The 21,686-nt window shown below is 38.6% G+C and overlaps 1 protein-coding gene across 1 annotated transcript; it reads left to right on the plus strand.

Moving 5' to 3' along the window:
- The first annotated feature begins 952 nt into the window (after window positions 1-952).
- On the plus strand, window positions 953-20,990 carry LOC139975904 (mitotic checkpoint serine/threonine-protein kinase BUB1-like). Its single transcript, XM_071984191.1, has 22 exons — window positions 953-1,157; window positions 1,957-2,161; window positions 3,146-3,342; window positions 3,759-3,931; window positions 4,649-4,839; window positions 5,060-5,142; window positions 5,511-5,601; window positions 6,107-6,233; window positions 6,361-6,520; window positions 6,986-7,042; window positions 7,389-7,447; window positions 8,462-8,815; window positions 9,139-9,331; window positions 9,650-9,767; window positions 11,237-11,634; window positions 12,340-12,519; window positions 13,200-13,555; window positions 13,988-14,202; window positions 15,522-15,766; window positions 16,474-16,630; window positions 17,391-17,497; window positions 18,133-20,990. Exons 1-22 carry the CDS (start codon window positions 1,030-1,032, stop codon window positions 18,305-18,307), a joined length of 3,969 nt encoding a protein of 1,322 aa, XP_071840292.1. The 5' UTR covers window positions 953-1,029; the 3' UTR covers window positions 18,308-20,990.
- Window positions 20,991-21,686: the final 696 nt, after the last annotated feature.

Here is a 21,686-nt window from a genome sequence, read left to right on the forward strand (position 1 = left end):
CTCATAATTGACAAATAAGGAGTAAGTTTTAGAAAATATATTGGAATTTTCGGTCCCCCTGGGACCTTCGTCAGCAATACTAGGCATTCGACTGCCAAGTATTGCTGACGAAGGTCCCAGGGGGACCGAAAATTCCAATATATTTTCTAAAACTTACTCCTTATTTGTCAATTATGAGTCATATCTTATTTCTCTGGTTTTCTCTAATAATACTTTCTTTTGGAGTAAACGTGGATTTTCGTTATATTATATATATATATATATATATATATATATATATATATATAAATATATATATACATCTAAGAATATACAACAAGATTTGAACCATGGCTAGAAGCCCAGCCATATCTTTTCAATGCCATATCCTGGTTTTGTTGATGGGTCCATGTTGGGACTATCCCGGGGTCAATTAAGGGGTCCAGGTAAATATGGTATCAATAATTATGCAGAGAAAACAAAAAAGACGACAACTTTGATGTCATGTAGCCACACTAGCTCCAACATACATACGAATGTTGTCATTCCACCCTGCAGACTTCGGTTCCATGTAAACCATTAACGTAGGTGAGAAAATAGCTTTATAACATTTGTGTTAGTGATAACTGCCCAAACACTTATAAAAGTTGTATATTTGAGTTTGGAACTAATGCATACAGGTAGGTTACGGGAATATGTAGTTACACTTATTACTTCTTAGCTGCTTAAAGGAATGTCGTTAATTAAGCGTCTCCAAGATAATTAAGGGCCCCTTAAAAGATAAGATCCAGCTCGTTTCCACGTGTTTTTTTCCCTCCTCCGCTGTCCCACGCATCAGTGCTTGAATCCCTTCCCCCTGCACGTCAGAAACGAGAAAACCCCCCAAAAAAATTAGTCTACAGAAGTGGGGCGTTATATCAAAATTGCAAATTGATTACGCGTCAGTGAATATGCGCATGCGTATGATGACAATTTAAAGTAGTGGCGGTTCTGTTGGAAACATCTAGGCGAGCTTGCTTCAGCCTATATTTTTTAGAAGGATATTACAAAATGGAAGAGTGGGAACTCAGCAAGGAAAACGTGCTTCCTTTGAAGCAAGGGAGAAAGGCTGGGAATTTATCGGCTGCCCTCCAACCAAGTAGTACGGACAAGAATCAAGTCATAATGTCTGAAAGGCAGTGAGTAACATCATCCTAACACTAGTAACAGTAACAGTTAACACTAACAGAAAATTGTAATTTGTATAGCAAAGCCTAACGTAGGGGTCATGCAGACCCTAACTTCCTAAGTTACTCACAACGTAAGCTTGATTAGGCCTAGAACTAGTAAAATAAAGGCTTCATAATTGACGCTCCTTCGTAATTGATACAGCTTCAAATATTACTAGCAACAATACAGCAGGCAACCTAAACTTTTTGCAGCCAAGCAGAGTTACATGTTTGATGAGTTTGAATCCTTTATTTTCAGGTATATGCCGACCAAATTGTAGTTTTTTTTTACAGCTTTTAACACCCTCCCCCAGTTTTGCACATTTTTTGGGCATTTGGAAATCTTACTCCCTAAAATTAACCAAAATTACCTCAGTATGGTACCACTACTCTCTGGGACCTGAGCTTAGAAGTTAGAGGCACAGAGCATAGCAAACAGCATCCAGAGTCAATGGATGTATAACTTGGCCTACACTACAGTTAGCTTATCGACGAATGTGTCAATTTAAGGTTATCAAAGAACTTGACTCAACTTTTACAAAGTTACCTTAGCACCAACCTTAGCACAGACTATAAGCAATTTAGAGAGGTTGCTATCATGGTTATCCATTTAGATGAACATTTGTTTTCTACGTATTTTGCAATGCAAAGTTAATATACAGGCTTATATACCATGCTACATTGTAATAATGTTAATTAATATATTCTAGGCCACTGTTGACATTTCCCTTAGAATCAAGGCTGGACATCCCTTGTTTGTTTTCCACAGAGCCTTTGAGACCGAGATTCGCACAAACAATGGCGATGACCCTCTCGACCCTTGGTACCGTTACTTTAAATGGACACTGCAGAACTTTCCACAGGGAGGGAAAGGATCTAATCTTTCAACACTTCTGGACAGATTTTTCAAATTTTTCCAGTCTCAAACCAAATATCAAAATGACCTGAGATTGGTGGAAATATGGCTTCAAATGGTATGTGTGTAGCTAACCTGAATTTCATTTGCAACTTCTTTTAAGAGATTTTGTCAAGTTTCCAAGTTTGCTCAAGTTTAATATCATAATGCATTGTTTTTAGCCATTCTTTGATTAAGTTTTTGCCAGACTGTTTGTAAGGTGTACATGCTACAGGGCTGGAAATAAGGCTTGGTGAGGGCAAGGCATTTGGCCTCTGTGAATTTGGTGTGCATCAAGTAGGGCACCAAGGACAAACATTATTTGGTGCCCAGTAGGGCACCAAGGCCAAAAAATAGTTATGTTGCTAAACAGCCAAAGCTACATCAGTATTAGCTTAATGTGATTTAATGAGTATGAAGTAGAACACATTACACAGGACATACTATTGTTTTGTTCAATCATTTTTATAACTCAGCTTAAAATAATGTAAAAATCACTAAATATGCCAAAAACACATGCATGACTCATAGTTTGATATTAGCTGATCATTATCTCGTGTAAGTTTATTTTGTGGACTTGATGATTTTCCAGAATGGTTTTATGAATCAACTTGGCATTGCATTCAAGTGAAAGGTCACAGTGGACAAATAACGGCTAAGGAAATTTGGCATGACAGCCTTTGATGATAGGTGTTTTTGTAGGGCACCAATGCCGTCCTCAAAAATATGACAGCCATGGCCTTCGTTTATTTCATCCCTAAATTGCTAGTTGTAGGGCCAATATATACTGAAAATTCCAACTTCATAAGCTGAGGGCTGTTCATGTGCATTTTTTTCACTGTACTGCTTAATTTTAACCGGCAAAATTCACTGCATGATTTATCATGCATTCATTACTGGTTCTTCCCTGGTTGATTTGATATTTTCGGGTCCCTGTAATAATGTAATTGACAATCAACGCACGTTAGTATGAACCAATTGTCCAAAGGGAAATATTTTAGCGCATTCAGAATGGATCATTAAGTGACACGTCACATAATTCTGTGTCCCTTTCCTCCAACAGGCGTCCATGTCAAACCAATCACTAGAATGCTACCAGTTCATGAGAGATCAGGGCATCGGCACCTTGTGTAGTCCCTTCTACGAGAGCTGGGCCTGGGAGATGGAGCAGCTAGGTAACACCAAGAAGGCCGACCTCATCTTCCAAGAGGGCTTGAAGAATAACGCCCAGCCACTTGAAAGACTGAGCAGGATGCACAAGTAAGAGCTTATTGTGGTCAGCCCTGATATAAAACTTTCTAACCACTGTTGATATTTATCAGAGTATGTAAGTCAACATTTATACATGATTAACTGATCTTGTGGACTTTGTGTGACAGGGTGTGAGCCTGTGTGGAGTCCTACACAAGTGCAGCCTTCAGTGCAGACTTTCTAGTACCTCAATAGCAGTAGGGAAGTGAATGACCATAACCATATGAGGTTAATTTGTGCCAGTACTTGCCACCATATTGTATGACGTACATGTATGTTAAATTTCACCATGTTAAACTTTTTCCACCTTTTTACGCTAACCACCGGCACACGCCCTTCCTTTATCTCGGACAGGTCACTTTAGACAGAAGTTCATGTATTAATTACAAGAGAATTCTTACTTTTCTTTATTGTTGTTGTTGCAGGGAATTTCAGTCACGTGTAAGCAGGGCAGCATTCCAGATGGTAATGCAAAACGAAACATCTTCAGCATCAGAACAAGAGCAGAGGACCACTCTAGGAGACCTAAGGGGTACAGGAAAGCATCATAAAGTGGGCTCTCAACGTATAGGCGGGGCAAAAGCAAAACCCCTGCAAGGTGATCATGATTTCTTCTTTCTTCAGGAGGGTGGGGTTGGGGTGGGGGTAAAATCTGGGGATGGGGTGGGGGAATCATGGGGCACTTACTTGAAAATGGAGGACATGTACTAGATGATTGTATTTTTTCAAGCAACTCTTTCAGCTTGTAATGTGTCATCTTTTTTTGCTGGGATTTTCACACACATGATTGCACTGGGAACATCACACTCATATTGAACTAATGCACTGGATACAAAATTGCTTTGGACTTGATAGGTAGTACTTAGAGTCACAGTTTTAAGTAGTGCAATGCAACCAGTTGTTTTGTCTGGGTGTTCTATTTTTGGACAATTTAACCAGATCTAATTATTTTTTAACTTTTCAAATTAGGATTGCACTCAATCAAATTAATGACACACAGCTGTTTGCTTTTTGTTGTCATCAAATGAAATTTTACACTTGTAACTAGAGAGTTGGTGATGCAAACACACTTCTCACCATTCGTCTGGTCACATGTATGTAAAAGTCAAATCAGAAGTTTTTGAAATTGGGTTAAGGAACTTCCTTCTAATAGGACTTAAACACACATAGTAGTGACCTATGTATTTTAGTATAGTGACCAATAGGGAAAAATGTGCTTTTGAGACCAACAATTACGACAGGCTCATTCAACAGAGAGAATAATAACACTATTGTCATATGGATTTTTTTATATTTTTTTTCTTAATTCCTTAAGGATCAAGAGGTCTCTCAAAACCTCTTCCCCTTGGACAGTCTTCCAATAAGCCGGTACAGATATTTTGCGACGACGAAAACGATCGAGGTCAGTCGCTGCCAGGTTCCAACAGACAATGGAGCACAGTACCGACAGATGAAGATTTAAGAAAGGAGAACACATCGAAGCCGTCACAGTGGAATAAACAGAGCGTAAGAAATCTCGGTTCTTATTGAGAGCATTTCACATTGCAAGTCAAGCATCAATAGGTGGAAGTCACAATGCTTCAGACCCCCCAAAAAATGTGTGTGGTTTATAATGGTATCAATAATGATCACTTTTAAAACAGTCTCTCACATATCAAAATGTTTTGCCTAGAACCGATCAATTATTGTACTAAACGTGGAAAGTGATTCGTTTTTTCTTTTACAGGTACCTCAGAGAGGAGGAGCAACAGCCATGAGACCTATGAAGCCAGCCTTTGAAATTCACGAGGACCATGAATCTCACCGAAGGTCAGTTTTTGACTTTGAGACGTAACTTTGCAATGGAAGTGAGGCTTCCTCGCTGTAGCCTGACAATACTGATTCAAGATAGCACCCAAGCGGTCCCAATGACTTTATTTCAAAACTTTTGCCATCGTTGCAAAATTTGCTTGTTGTACGATTTTTGCCATCACTTGTTGTATGGTTAGGCTTTTGTAGAATAGTTTAAGAGAATTAAGAGTGCCTTGATCTTTGCATCCTAGCAATATGTGCTTTGAAGACAGGCTCTTTTGGGGGCTGACTCTTCCAGGGGCAGGCTAAATAACTTGTTAATTTGATTTAAATAGTTTATTTCTATTTTAATTAATACAATATCAAATTTTTCTCTTTGGGATCAGTACGCCTCAAAGGCCTGTAGAAATCAACAGTCAGGTGCTCAGCGACAGGAAGCAGGAAGGGACCTTCAGGACGCTACCATTTATCCCAGAGGTAAGTTAGGTCTTTCTTTTTCTTTCTAGCATACAAACTAATGCAGATTTAAGTATTAAAAATATATAAAATATAATGAATAATAGCAATGGAAAGAGAAACATGTGATAAAGTGAGACTTGTCAGTCTCATGTTTTTGGGACATAACACATTTTACAGTTATATGAATCCTATTTTATAGAAGCATAATTTAAGTAATGTTGCCAGATGCAAAAAAGAGAGAGTTCGAGTTCTATAATTGATTACTCTATATGATGCATTTGATGTGTGCGGCAGTGCGGAGAATAATAATTACTAAGTAGAGTGCAATTCTACTTCTTCTTTTTTCACCTTTAAATTAAGAAATTGATAAAACTGCCTCAACATGCTGCCAAATATTTTTTCTTACAATTCTGCTAATTTTTTATTTTAAATTTTTCTATTGTCTTTTATCTTCTTTCAATATTCATTGAAGCCTTTCAATGAACTCTGTATTTTCGTTTTTTTTTGTACTCATTCTTGTCAGGAGCCTAGACCCAATACCAAGGTGATGTACTGCAAGCATCTGGTGTACGCAGGAACAACGGAAATGTCATTCGAGGAGCTCAGAGCGATCAAGTACAAGCAAAAGAAAGAGAAGCAGAGGATGGAAAGTGAGTAAAATTTACTCATTCCAATCATTTCCTAGTAAATTGTTCGTTTCAGCCCCCCCCCCCCACAAACAAAATACAAGAGGGTGTGTTTATTTTGAATTTTTTACTTCTTTTTCCATCTCTGCAGGGGAAAGAGAAGCGATCGCCGCTGAACGGGCTCTTTTAAATCAGAAATTTGACGAGATGCGGAGACAGCAGGAGGAATTCATGGCGGAGCAGAAGAGGCAGAGCGAGTTCATCTTAAAACAGCAACAACAGCAGAGAGAGATGCTCATGGTAGCCCAGAGGTACGTTCTAGCAGGGATCTTGAAATGAAAAAGGTTTCATGATTTATGAATACTACTGCACCAAAATCAGGTGTCAGATCCATGCTTATCAACCTGAGGGCCATGAAAATATATGTAGCTTGTTATAGGGTTAGAGGGGGGGGTGAATGGGGGACTGAGTGGGCAAAGGGTTCCCGCCACAGGGGGTCCTGGATATATCCACCAAATTCAATGTGAAAGGGACTCGTAAAGTTTGGTGTTTTTATATGGCTTGTATTCTCGGTTCACCCTGAGTTGCTTAAGATTCCTGACTTTATTATATCAACAATGAATGGTCCTTGAAGTTATGTTTTTTTTAATTATTAATACATGGGTTGTTTAATGTGAATTTTAGAAAATAGTTAGAGATACAAGTTTATTTTACAGTGACTTTATAAGGAAGGTTTCTTAGGCATTTATCTATTTTTTTTTTTTTTTGACATTCAGAGAAATGTTTCACAAAGCACCACAAGGGAGTGAAGAGAGGCGAACATCGAATGAAAGGTAAGAACAGTGGCATATCCACTAAGGTTAGGGCAGTTTGTCAATCTTTTATTTTAACGACACAAAAGTGTAGTACTTGTTACAATCTTTATCAACTCTGGAAATGAGATGGTATTATATGTTAAAGGTCATAGAAAACATAGAAAACCACAAACGCAAAATCACTTCTGCCTCACCCCCTCCCCCCCCCACTCTTTACCTCCAAGTATGACCACATGCCTAGGCTAATATTCATTACAGCCCTTGATGAAAGTAAATCAATTATTAATTCACCAATACATGCTATATAATATTGATCGATTACCAATAATGGAACATATTTTGCAATCTTCCAATTCACTTGCAGTGAAGGGTCAGTCTGTACCCAGCGGCTAACGTATGACGACGTCACAAATACTGAAACAAGTAAGTTATTATATTCTCTGATTCTTGTCAAATTCTTTTTTAAATTAAAAAAAAATGGGCCCACCACGTCCAATTCCAGGAAAGTTGATACTCCTTACAGGTTTGTCTGTGTATCTCTCTTGAAAGGAACTTCTGATCCCTGCAGTTGATTGCCTAGCAAAAGTGTCGAAAATTTTCAGTATCTTTAGGCGAATACCACATCCTCGTAGCATATTTTATCGCGAAGAATATGAATTTTCCACAATTTTGTGATATTTAGTGTCAAGTAGAGGATCGATGTATTAGTTTAGTCCCAACAAAGCTGCAAAGTGTCTTGCGGAAGCGTGGAACTCCAAAGATAAGATGGAGAATATTTATAATGTTCTGTGACTTTTATTCCTTCACTACTCCAGTCCCAACTCCTTAACTCAATCTCTCAGGTCTCCATCAGTTTGCAGTCACTTCCCTCAGCCACACCCTTCATTTTCCCAACAGACAGCACAACAACACAAGACCAATCCCAAGTCAAAGTGAACAGTGAACTCCCTTCTTCTCACACAATATCATAAGTAGTCTACATATAGCATACACTGTAGCAACACACACACACACATCTCTAACCCTCTTGACCCCCATCTCCCCTTCACTCTCCTTCATCCTGCCTGACCTCCATAAGCACCAACTTTCGGACTTTCACTGGTTCACACCCAAGAATTCCATCTCCATAGCAACAATATTTACAAGGTATAGTTAAAGAGGTATATTATAGAAATAGAAAGTTGAGATATATAGATTGTTCATGGTTATAGATATAGTCTTTAAGTTTGTTCTCGACATTTAGTGGGTTGATGACTGCTTAATCCAATCGACTTCAACCTCTGAAATATCCCTTCAGTGAGTGAGTATGATATCATTGCCTATAACAGAGTCTATTGTTATCTCAGAACCCACTAGATATTTCATTGACATGTATGCAAAGGGGTTTTTATGCGGTATTTATCTGTAAACAATAATGGACGTACCTCTCCCCCACAGTCGGTGTGCCCAGATTACCGGGCGCCAGTGCGAGCAAGGAGGAGCTAAAGTCCTTGGGTCTTCACACGGGCGGTGGGACCACCACTCCAAACATCTCCTTCAATGCCAGTGGAGTCTCGCAGCCCAAGACACCACTGGAGACCGGATCTTCGGATTCGAGTCTGAACCAGAATCGATTCCTCTCCAAGATGGGATCGGGTCGTACTCCAAAGGGACTGACTCAGCCCTCGCCTACCATAAACACCAAGGAGGCCCTGGATGTCATCATGGGTGCACTCAACTCCTCCCTGGGTGACATGCAGTTGGGGAATAAGCTCTGCGACGTCCAAGAAGAGCCCATTGCTGAGACCGCAGGTAAAACAAATAGTGCTAGTGCCAGCCATTAGTTTCAGCTACCTCTATAGGAATAATGCTGGGGATTAAAAGGAGCATTCTGCATTTGAATCTGTGCTCAGTGGTGGAGCTTAGAGCAGGTGGCAGTTTGACATTGAAGAAATTATATAATACAAAGCCTGCATGTAATATTTAATATCTCTGGAACGAAACAAAGCTATCAAGATGTGAATTGGACCAAGGGTGTTCCCCTTTTATTTGCTTTCATTTTTATATTACCCCTTTTATCTCTTTCTCCACCAAAGGCAATACGTTCTAAACCAGATTATTTTTTCGTTTTAAAGCCGCCATGAATAGCTTCTCTCACCACGAAACAAGCAGTGCATTTTGCCCAGTGGCTCAATCCCCACCTAAGGACCCATCTACAAGAGGGCCATTTGGAGGAATGGGCCAAGGATGGGACGGAAAAATTTACGTGGACCCTAACGAAAATGAGTCGGCCGATTGCAGACAGGGAGATGAGTGCAAAGAAAACATGTGAGTAAAAAAAAATTTAAAAATAGAAAAAAATAGAAGCAGGTTAAGGGACCTAAACTGAGATTTCAAAGACAAGGATACAAAATTACTTTCATTTTAATTTTCATGGTTCTGCTTTCATAAGCCTGTACAGTAACTGAAATGTATTGTACTTCAGGACAAGGCCAGCGAGGACTTGATTTGAGACAGTAGAAGTTTGTTTAGCACTTGGATTTTTTGAGCAAGTGACTAAAATATTTTGAAAGTCAAGTTTCTTCTTCTCTTACTCGTGCTTCTTAACCAATACTATTCCTCTTCTACCTCTTAACTCCTCGTCAGGCCTCCTAGTGACTACCGACAGTTTAAGGAGGAGAGAGGTCAGCTGAGGGTACTCCAGCCCTCTGAGGGACTCCCTTGTGACCCTGAAAGTGCTCCAGGTCAAGAAGTTAATGATGAGGTCAGTTAACCTTTTTAGTGATTAGTTCAAAAGGAGGTTAGGGCATTGCCCAAAAACTGTTTTTTTTTTTAACAAAACTTGGGAAATATGCACACAAATTTGTTCTGTTCGGTCTCAATAAGTGAGAATTTATTGCGTTTTGGGTATTTTACATTACATATCCGAAAATATCCCGGAAACTGAAAAGAAAATGCGATCGTAACGAAAACGGGAAGATCGGAAATGTGGAGAAGTCGTTATCATTCTCCAGAATGCTAAAAATTCATATCCTTGTGATTGACAGAGCTTCAAATGCATGCTCTCTGGACAGACGGCAACAAAACAAATCCCCTTCTTGTCACAGTGGTTGAACTGCAATGGCCACTATTGTTCTAAAGTAGGGAATGCTACTCGGAAATTTCCTCGGGCAGAAAGCAGGGAGCTGCAATGTGTCAGTGCCCTGCCTGCACTAACCTTGTATAACCTTGTAAGTAGTCCTTGGTCATAGTGGGTCTATCATTAGCCCTGTTAACTGTATTATTACCGTTGAGAGTGAAATTGACTGCTCTCATCTATATTTGACCTGCTTCGAAACATTTCACCATCAACAATTTCAAGACTATTAGTAAGGTAGGAACCTTGCACAGCTTTCCTACAGTTATATGTAACAATGTGTTTGAATGTTTGGGATGTGTCTAAGAATGTCAGGTTAAACTTCAATAGGATCATCTAGCTTAGTTAGACTTGATATTACTGGTTGTCTAATACCATAGGCACTACCCTACACTGTACGCTAGCTAGAAGGATGATTATTTTGTAACAACGCAGTAACTTATGCGTTATATGCAACACAGTTACTGCCAACCTTCATAGGCCCTACTAGCATAAATAATTATAGTTCTATATATATATCCATATAGGCAAGCTCATACATTTAATACATATTTACTTCTTTGAAATACTCGCCAGAAATATTGTGCTGACTTTTTGACCCATGGAAACGTCAAATATTTTAACCAATAGGAGCATTTTTAGCGCATTCCGTGAATATGATCTAATGAATTGATGCAAAAGAAATGTCATTTGTAGACCAATGTAGAAAGTTCTTTTGTCAAAATGCCATAAACAGGCTCTTGATTGTGGCAATCCTAACCCAGTGTGTGAGCAGTTGGTCTGTTTGTATTGAAATTTATGTTGAAGGCTTGTTTCAACACCCTATTCTCAAATTAACTTCAAGTGATGAATATCTGTCTATGATTGGTGTGAAATGTTATTCCCTTTATACAGACAAAATCGAGAAGGATTTTCCTTTGGAAATAAAAATATTTAGCATCTTAACTCTAAAATGGTCATTTCTAGGAAGTTAAATTAATTTAATTCAAGAAGGCATTACAGAGAGGAAAAAACTCAAGAACATCCATTAAGAGACAGCTTTTAGGAAAACAGAAACCAAAAACTAAGCCCAGTAAATTCTATTCTCTGTCTTCCAGGCAGAAGATGAACCCATGGAACAGGAGCAGCTACCACCGGGAGCGATCCCGAAGGCCAACTCCACGGCGAAATTTCACGATTCTACCATCTTCCAGACCACCAGCGGGAGCATCTCTTTCAGTACCGCCTCCCACATGGCTTCCACGCCATTCCAGGGAAGCACCTCGCTACACTTCCCTCCGATGAGCGTCATCAAACGTGACGCCACGCACAGCGAGGAGAGCTTCACCAAGGGAAAACTCCAAGGAGAGCAATTTCCCATGGCAACGAGCACATTCCCTGCGGAGAAGAACAGGATCGGTGGCCCTCAAAGGTCACAGGTCGATAATCGCGAACAGGATGAGAGTTTGGAAGGTACCCACTATCCGCAAGTTCCAGACGAAGCCAAAGTTTTAAGGTAAAGTGTTCCATAGAAGTAACGGTCAAGCAAAAGAAAAAAAAGACAGCAGCTTTTGTTAGAAAAGACCACTACAATGGTAGATCTTAAAAAAAAAACAAGTGGAACTTACAATTTTACCTAGCAGTGATCTTAAGAGAGATGCACTCAGTCAACTGTGTATTGTTGGTAGGTTTTTTTATGTTCTTTTTGTAATGTTTTCATGTCATTCCTTTACCTGCTGCATGACTACGGTGGCTTAGTAGGGACATGTGGGGGAAAAAAAGTGTCCCCAGATTTCAAAATTCTGCTAATTTATATCTCAAAATTATTGACTTTTATCTCAAAATTTTGACTTCAAAAGTATATATCTCAAAATTTTGTCTTTAAAAGTCAAATTTGGCTTTTTTTATCTTAAATTTTTTACTTATCTCAATTTTGTTTCTTTCCTATGTCCCTATTAAGCCACCGTAGCATGACACATTCATATAATGACCACAAAAATTTAATATCGTCCTGATGCGTCGTGCTATCCAAAAGCAGGTCTACCTATTGTGAAACCATTTTTTATGAGGGGTCTTAAACTAAATCCGACATTGTTTTGGAACTGTCTCTATCTCTCTTTCTCATTTTTTTTTTTGAATAATAAGTTTTCCATTATATTTTTTATGTTTAATAGTTTATTTCTGCCTCAATCCAATCCCTTATTTTTTTTTTCTTATACAGTCCCATCATAGAAATTAGTTCCGAAGATGCCAGGTCCTCCTCCTCCTCGTCTTCTTCATCCTCTTCCGACTTTCCCAGCCAACATAGGGTGCCACGATCCTCAACGCTGCCCTCTATCACAGAGTCCTCTTTCCGACGAGGAGAAGAAAATGTTGAGGAGCCCTCTAACATCACCCTCAGGTAAACTCATGAAATGTTGAAGAGCTCTCTAACATCACCCTCAGGTAAACTCATGAAATGTTGAAGAGCCCTCTAACATCACCCTCACGTAAACTCATAAAATGTTGAAGAGCTCTCTAACAACACCCGCAGGTAAACTCATGAAATGCTCGCTAAAAAATGTGGAGCTCTGAAAGTGTCAGGGTCAGAATAAGGAGGGGGGTGGCAGGATGGATGGCAGAATCTGGTCGGAAGGATCTTGAAAGGACAGGACTGGTAATAATGTTATGACTGGGAAGACTAGTATGGCACATTCAGACATTCAGCATCAGTTACAATCAGAAAACTTACTCAGAGAATAATGTGTTGTTTGGTTGATCCAGGTTGTTGTTATAGTCCTATCGGAATAGCTATTCCTGAACCGCCCCATCATAGCCTGCCCCCCCCCCGCCCCCACACAAATTAAAAATGAATGAAATTCCTTTTTTACTCAATTTATGTAATTTAGTATTGACTGCTGTTGGATCCACTTGGAATATTTCCCAAAAATCTCTCTACAATTTTTACAATGTCTAACATTTAGATAGCTGGGCTTTTTTGAAAACTGGGGGAAAATGTTTGAGGTTTAGGTCTGCAATTTTTGGAAGTGTTTTGACTCTTTTTTTATAATTAATGAGAAGAATGTTTCCTTCCACAATCAGGAGAGGCAACAGTGGTAGACAAACCTCTGTGGAGGATGAAATGGAAGCCTTGTCGCGGGATACCAGACAGAATTCCGTCAGCGGTCACGCTCCAAAGTCATTGGCAGACGAACTGATGGAGGTACAAGCCGGAGCTGCAAATGTCAGTTTGATGGAGGATGAGGAAGATGAAAGGTCAGAGGTCAAAAGAGGAGATGTCAGCATGCAGGATGCCACGGACGATATCAATCCGTTCAGCGAGGATCTGAAAGCCCTGCTGCTAAGCCGTCTCGAGAAACCTCTGGTCGTCTACGAGGATTTCGTCGAAGTAAACGACGAAGCGTTAGCCATTGAAGTGGGTGAAGCCGTAAATATCGGTGAGTAAATCCCTTGCACGTCAGATGCCTGGTTTATGGGTAATGGTACCCTCTGTGACGATAATCCAGGAAGGATTCGTGGGATTAGGGAAACTGTCGTACCTGGTTGTGGAATGTTTAGACGATGAAGATTGGAAGGACATGAGGAAGTAGCCTAACTTATCCGACAGTGGGTGCTTTCAAATGGTCCCCCCCCCCACTACAGACGTAAACTTTTGCACAACCGCAGCTTTTGCTCAGATTTGATAAGCCCACTCATCTCTATTAGTTTCATATTCTTTCTCAAACTTCTTTCACTCATGGGAAAGGGTCAAGTAATTTGCTTGGTAACCAAGTGTCGGGGGAAAGAGGGAGCTTTCGCTCAGATGGTAACTAGGTCGATTTCCATGTTTTTACTCTCTATATTTTCTCCTCTCGATTTCTTTCATTCAGGAAAGGACCAAGTGATGTGTTACGTAACCAAGTGTTGCGGAGAGGGAGCATTTGCCAAGATCTACATAATCCAGCCCATGTCACTCACCCTGGGAGATAACGTAGACACCGACAAAGCACTCAAGGTTCAGAAACCGCCTTGCCCTTGGGAATTCTACGTCAGCCGTGTCATGCACGAGAGAATATCGTCTCTAGGTCTCGGTCATCACCACGTGGTGAGTCATCCATCATCGCATTGCTTTTCTCCTTTGTATTTTAATTAAAAATCCAAATTGATTGAATAGTTGTTGGGTGCAGTATAGTTTGTTCTTCGTCTTCCAATTGTCGAGATATCCCGTGGTGAGGAAGGTTAATAGTCTCAAGAAAGAAAATATGGCAAGGTCGTCGGCCACGTGGCCACTTCTGATGTTTTGTTTTTTGTTGTCTGATTTTGTAGGACGAAAGTCAGAACCCAAATTGAACGTGAACTATGACACATGAAAAAAAAAACAAGTACATTAGAAATGATATTCTGTAAGGGTCCGAAAGGATGCTGATATTTGTTAAATTTGTAGCAAAGAATTAACTGTGCCATTCGCAAATACATAGGTTTAAGTCTATTTTGTGAAAGTTAAGCTTAAAATGAACTGAAATGAACTGACCAAGTACGTCGTAGCACCTCTATCTTTTGTATCGGCTGATGGGAAATTCCACCTCATTCTCTTGATATTTATTAAATACCAAGACATTTTTCTCCATCTGTGTCATCCTACAATGGTCATGAAGGAAAATAAAAACTACTAAATTGAGTGTAATTTTCTTTATGTTGGTACATCCATTTGCACCTTCCTTCCTAAGTGAAAACTTCATCATATCTCTGGTTTTCAATTTGACTGACATTGTTCAGCTTCATACCCCTCCCTCCCCCCCTTCTTGTAAAATAAGACCAGAAATCTTGATATAAAAACAGCAGTTTTGAGTTGATTTTTTTCTTCAAAAATGTTCAGTTCTATTAGACAGGACATCCAACAGTAACGTAGTTCACTAACTACTTGCTCAACCAGTCAATTATTCGTTTCAATTATTGAAATTAAATGCTTTGAAATTTTCCAGTCTGCTCTTTTAAATAGATTTGATTAATAATACTGACACGAAAAAAGCATCTGGGTGACAAAATGTCGGAAACAGAATTTTAGTGAAAAATTTGTAGACAACAGGGAATATTAAAGTGTTTCAAATTTCAAACGTATTCAATGTTGAGAAAAAATTTTCAAAGTTCAGTGACATAGCAGATTCATCTTGAAGGCTCCGAATTTTCGTTCGTCACAAAAGACTAAAATTTCTGTGTACATAACTGCCGATAAGGCATCTTTGTCTCTGTACAGCAATTGTAACCGGTTTGCATAGTAGTTTGCTATGTGATGCCAGATGAAAGATTGTCTTGATCACTTGCTATCTAGTTTTGAATAGATTTCTTTGATTTATATCGTTGAAAGCTGCTTTAATTATTCGTCTTAATCTTCCTTCTTTTTTTAATTTTTTTTCTCTCGTTCAGCTGGATTCGTTGATGTTTGCAGATTCCTTCATGCTGCACCCAGAGGAGAGCTGTCTGGTCATGGACCACCACCCGCACGGTACCCTGCTGCAACTCGTCAACCGTTACCACGGCAACGGCGATAAGATGCCCGAGCCAATGGTGGCGCTGTTTACTATGACCATCCTGGAGGTGATCGGAGCGTTGCACAGGTGCAAGATAATCCACGCCGACATCAAACCGGACAATTTCATGCTTCAAAATCTGTAAGCGTTTTTAGGCGTTTGTATTTGATTTAAAGCTCTTTTTCTAAAGACTACTTTAACCTGCAGATCCGACCAGGAACTCTGTTGCTCTGTTTTGGCTTGGTGTAAACTTGTGCCTTGTTCATACTCAAAATTTGTTCAAGGAATCAAATTTTGTTTCTCCTCCATCCTAAATAATGCAACAACCTCTGTTATTAGCCAAGGCCAGGGGATTAGAATAATGCAGATAGCCCAGTTTCTTGAAAATGCCTATCGACCAATTGTGAGATAATCTTTTAATCTGAATTTGTTGCTGCTGTATCTGATGAAACGTAATGCAATGCAAAGTGCTGTTAAGTTAACAGGGCCATTGATCAAACAATTCAAACACTAGTTATGTCTCTTCCATTTATTTATGTGTTTGTATGTTTATTTATTGTTAATTTTTTATATTTTATCTATATTTTTTATAATTTTTTGGGGGGAGCTCTTGAGAGAGGTGGTCAAAAGTATTCCTCTCCTTAGGAAAGATGCAATCTGTGCTAATATGGAAATTTAATACAGAACTGGTAAAAATGGAAATAATTTGCTCCGGGAAAACTTTAGTATTGAACTGAAAACTATTATCGTGAATTGTAAAAGTCTCCTGGGCAGACTCGATATTGCGATATGGCTGTCTAAATCAAGGGATGTAACATCTCTCTTCCCTGGACATTATCTCTCAACAGAAACGAGGGAAGTGGAGATTTGTGTCTCAAGCTCATCGACTTTGGTCAAAGTATCGACATGAGTTTGTTCCCGGAGAAGACTACTTTTACCGCTTGCTGCAACACCTCCAGCTTCACCTGCGTGGAAATGAAGGAAGGAAGACCTTGGACGTACCAGGTAAAGATTAATCTGGGGAAGGGGAGGGGGTGGCAGAACTAGAAATCAAATCTTAGAAGCAGGGCATTGTAGCAAAGGGCACAACCTTGACTACTACTCATAAACTCATAAAAATATGTTATGGCTAAATGTCAATTTTTTTGCATATTTCATCAAATTTTGGTTCCAACGTGAGGTAAGACTACATCCCATGTCTCCTTCCCTCTACTCTCCTCCCCCACCCCCCTTGTCACCACCCCAGTGCACCGCATCAGATCTTCCAGGTCATGCATTACAGGCAGCTTCTCTCTCCTTTCCCTTCAAAGTTGTGATGCTTATATAACCTCGGAAAGTGGCACAAGTGTCACAAGACTTGTTATTTAATGTTGATTATGTGTGGTGGATGAGTTCTCTTAATAATACAACTTCATTGGCCAGCTGAATGTAAATGCCCCTCAGTTGCTGCATTTGAAGTCGATATTGCAACGAGTTGCAAAGGATGTCCATCGCATGTTAAATCGTCTGTGAAATCTGTGTTTTATACTGAATTTTTTTTTTTTCTTTTTTTTTTTTGTGGTTTTGGACAACCTTTGGTGATTTTTATCTCAGAAATGGCACGAGAAGTGTCTGGTGTAATTTTTTTTCCCTCTCAAGTTGAGATTTCACTTTGCATGTTATTCAGCTAAAGATGTTTTGGCTCCCATTAGATGAAATGTAAATTTTGTCTTGTTATATAATAATTCTTTTGCCCCCCTCTTCTACTTCTTCAATCTTCCTAAAGACCGACTACTTTGGCATCGCGGGTACGATACACTGTATGCTCTTTGGTACTTACATGAAAGTTTATAAAGAGAGCGGTATTTGGAAGACCACGGCTCTCTTTAAGAGGTTAGTATTTAGACATCTGTACCCTTTTGTAAGTTTATTCATTATTGATGTAATATTACAATGGAAATTATGTCTTGCGATCATTTTTACTTTGCATAACAACATTATTGATTTATTTTGAATTACACTGACATGAATCATTGTTCCCACGTGGTAAGGAAAAGTCAGTTAAAAGTCTGGAAACCAACAAAAACAAAAAAGCCCTTCTTGTGTCTTGTAAAAAAAGTCCTTGAAATTGTGAAGTTTAGTCTGGAAAATTGAGGAAAATTTCTTCATTTGAACCACTTCTTCTTACTGATATATTTTCATTACTGCATGTAAGACTCTTCCTCCGGAGTGGTCAATTTTGGATGAATAGTCTCCTGTGTTTTGTCATTTCTTAATTCTAGCCCACCATAAATTATTAATGCTAGCAGTTTCACAAACACTTTACAAAATTGTTAGGCCTATTGTATGTAGCTTTACACAAGGTCCTCATTTAGTGTAAACAATAAACATGTTTATGGGGAGTCCTGGTTGACTGCATTGTGAACAACGGAGGAATGCCTGACATTATTTTCAGATGTATTTAATACATGAAAGAAAGATGAATGATTTTTATTTATTTATTATGATTTTTTATCATTATTCTGCAGGACTTACAAATGTGGCTGGAAGGGTATTTTTCACAGCTTGCTGAACGTGGCCAGCTGCGAACAGATGGATCTGTTAGATCTTAAGAAGATTCGGGATCAACTAGAGACGGAGAGAGATAAGAAGTACACCCTAGAGAAGATGAAGACGGAATTAAACATGGAACTATTTGATTAAACAAAACAACATGATTATAAGGATTTATGATCAAAAAGTGTTTTAGTCTGTTCCCTATTACCAAGTCTAAAATTGTTAGCATGTATCCCTGTTTTATATGAATTTTCTTGCAAGATTTTGGACAGATAGGAAAATTTAGTCCCCATGTTTTTTTTTTTTTTTTTTTTTAAGGGGGGGGGGGGAGTTATCATATCTGGTGTCCCTACTGATACCTCCTTAGATGGAATTTTTTCCTTTCAAAAATGAAACTTTTAAAATGAACGAATTAATCAGACTTGAAGAATAAAATGTGATAACATACACTGACATCTGGGCCTCTTTTGTTCACATATTTTTGCCAAATTTCAGACAGTGGATGTGGTTGTTGTTGTTGTTGATGATGATGATGTTAGTGGAACCACATCTAGACAAAAAAGAAAAGGAAGATGATAGATTTACATCTCGCCCTAGTCTAGAGGCAAGCATGACATGGTTTTATTAAAAGGATAGTCCACTATCGTTTTGTGACAGATTCTAAGCATCCTGGTGAAATTTATAAGCAATTCCTACGAAGTGTTATCGAGATAATGATAATTGAAATTGTCACTGTATATCGTACTGTAAGTGAACTTGAAGCAGACAGGTGTGATGTCATAGTTGCACACTGCCAGCAGCCAAAAAGTTGTGTTGTTTTACTTTATTGTTTTTACTTATGGATTGGATAGGGTTCCAAACTTTACCTAAGGGATGTGGGGTTCCAGATTATGCCAAGGACTGAGGTGTGTTCATATTTGAAGAAGATTCTCACTTGTGACATAGGAAAATTGGATGTTAATCATAGAGAAAAAGCAGAGAATAAATTCGTCCGTGGACACTTCTATGAAATCACACCTGTTTGCTTCAAGTTTACTTTGGATACAAAACGTGTCAACTTCAAATGTTTGTTATCAACTAGACAACAGTACTTAAAAATGCAAATTTCGCCTGTTTTCTTAAAATACGTTTCACAATTTAATAAGTTTCAGCTGGACTATCCTTTTAATTGCTTTAATGTTCTCTGTTCTCGAACTGTTCCTCTTATACGGATACACCCAATAATCTTACGCTTATCCGGCAGGTTATTAGCAATAAATAGGTCATAGCTTGTAATGAAGTTGGATTTGAAAAGGAAATAACAGGCACTTGTTATTGTCCAGAACAAGGCCAAATAATGTGCAGGGCACACAATCCATTTGGTTGATTTATCAATTTTTGTATTCAAGTGGAAAAACATAGGTAAGAGAAAAGGCTTGTTGAGATTTCTTACGATCAGGATGCATTAAAAATAGCATGATTGATTTCTTTTGATTGTCAAGTTAATTCAATGCGATTAGCTCTTATCCATTTCATTAGGTGAACTTGTTCCTTTACGAAGGGTTTGTTCTTAGTTAAAAAAAAAATACAGTTACAAAGTGAAAATTTTCCAGAAGAAAGCAGTGTAATTTTCAGATTAACAGTAATATATGCTAACATTTAAGACTACAGCTGAAACTTACAACCATTAGCTATGGCCATGTGGTACTGCGGAGAAATACAACCCCAAAATTTCAGTACTTTTTGATGAGGTGTGTAAACTGTACAGGACTTTTAAGTGTTAGTGTGTGTGTTACAGTGTGTAATATTTGGCTCAATTTAAGTCAGATCTAACAAAGACAGTTTGAAAGTTATCTTTAAGTTATTACTCCAGGCTTTTTCGAACAAATGAATTTAGAAATTTATACTATAGTGAAAGTATGAAATAGTTCAAAAAATGACAAATTCTCGTCATCGATTCAGACGACGGATCCAGAAGTTTGGTGGGTGGGGGAAGGGGGGTGAATGCTCCCACCCCTTCAAACTAAAGACAAAAACTCAAAAATGATTGTTAGCACAATCTTGAGAACCTAATTAAAGACCTTATTGTATAGCCAAAATAAGCCTCAAAATGTACCCTATTTTGTATCAATTTTTTTCAAGGTAGGGGGCGGGGCTGGGAGACCTTCAGAAACCCCTCCACCTACCACACATGGGAGTCCGTTTTAACGTCACCAGCGCCACCCCCTCCTTTCTGGATCTGCCCCTAAAGAACAATTTGGTTGACATTAATAATAGGGCACGAGGGCAATGTTCTGTTCTTAAAAACAGCACAGAATCAGATCTGGACGAATGAGGTGAAGGTGGATGGGGGGGGGTGGGGGACCAGGGAGGATGGGTAGAGGGGAAGTTGAGTGGTAATCACTTGTTTTCGATTGTTCATTGCTTATAAGATAGTTAATAGAAATAGTTGTGTTGACAAAATAAGGAGGACAACGCATTATGGGAAATGTGTCTAAATTTTTATCAAACCTTTTTATTATTGCAACTTTCTGAGTTTTTTTTTTCAAGTGTATTTGTTTCATTGTTGGTAGTCAAATTCAAACAATTTTTATTGTGTAGTTTTTCATATATTTGCCTGGCTTAGTTACCAGACATTACACAGAGGGCTAGGGAGCTAGGAAGGAAAGGGGGGAGGGGGCATGTCTGTATATTCTATGAGGAATTTCCCCATTTCTTATCACCAATTAAAATGTGTTATTTTGCGCATGGATGTTGCCCATTATTATTATATATTCTTCTGGTATATGTAAGTATATGTAGTTTTGTGTACAAGGATGATTTTCACAGTTGTAAATATATATGTGATAAATTAATCGTTTGTATATCATGTTTTTATTTTGTTGTTATTCATATATGTTTTCATTTGAAGTCTCCTGGGCGAATGCTCTTGTAACTTTGGGTGACCAGAAGGAATATAGCAGATAATGCCACATTATCTCATAGTGCGATTTGAATGGGAACCACCGGGAGGACCAGATTGGAACAAACAAAGAACCTTAGACAGGACCAGTTGTAACTTTGGTAACCAAAATATAATTTCCCATTCCACTATAGTCAGGCCTATATAGTACCAACGATGGCTCTCTTGAGAATTGACATTTTTGGGGATAACAGTGGTATTTTATTTAAGATGTCCTGCGATATTTCCTAAATTATTATGAAAATAAATTATTCTTTGTCCCATGTTTCCCCGGGCCTCATAAATGACCACAGGGAAAATGAGTAACACTTTCACCTTAGATAATTATTTTTTTCTTTATATTTTTTTTACAAAGATATTTTTCTTAGGTTTGAGTGCGTTTAACAAACTCTTAATGGTATCAGCAAGTCCTTGTGTATTATCTTTCTATATGAGTATAGGCCCTACATATTGAGGGCGAACACATTTATCGTCATGGTTACTAAGATAGTGTGTCAGGAGTAATTACCTCTCTTTGTAATACATTTAAATGTCATGTCATCATATCACGTTAAAGCCGTAAGGCTTACGTGCTGGTGACCACGA

The sequence above is a fragment of the Apostichopus japonicus genome, chromosome 11 (genome assembly GCF_037975245.1).
Source record: "Apostichopus japonicus isolate 1M-3 chromosome 11, ASM3797524v1, whole genome shotgun sequence".
Classification (NCBI taxonomy): Eukaryota; Metazoa; Echinodermata; class Holothuroidea; order Aspidochirotida; family Stichopodidae; genus Apostichopus; species Apostichopus japonicus.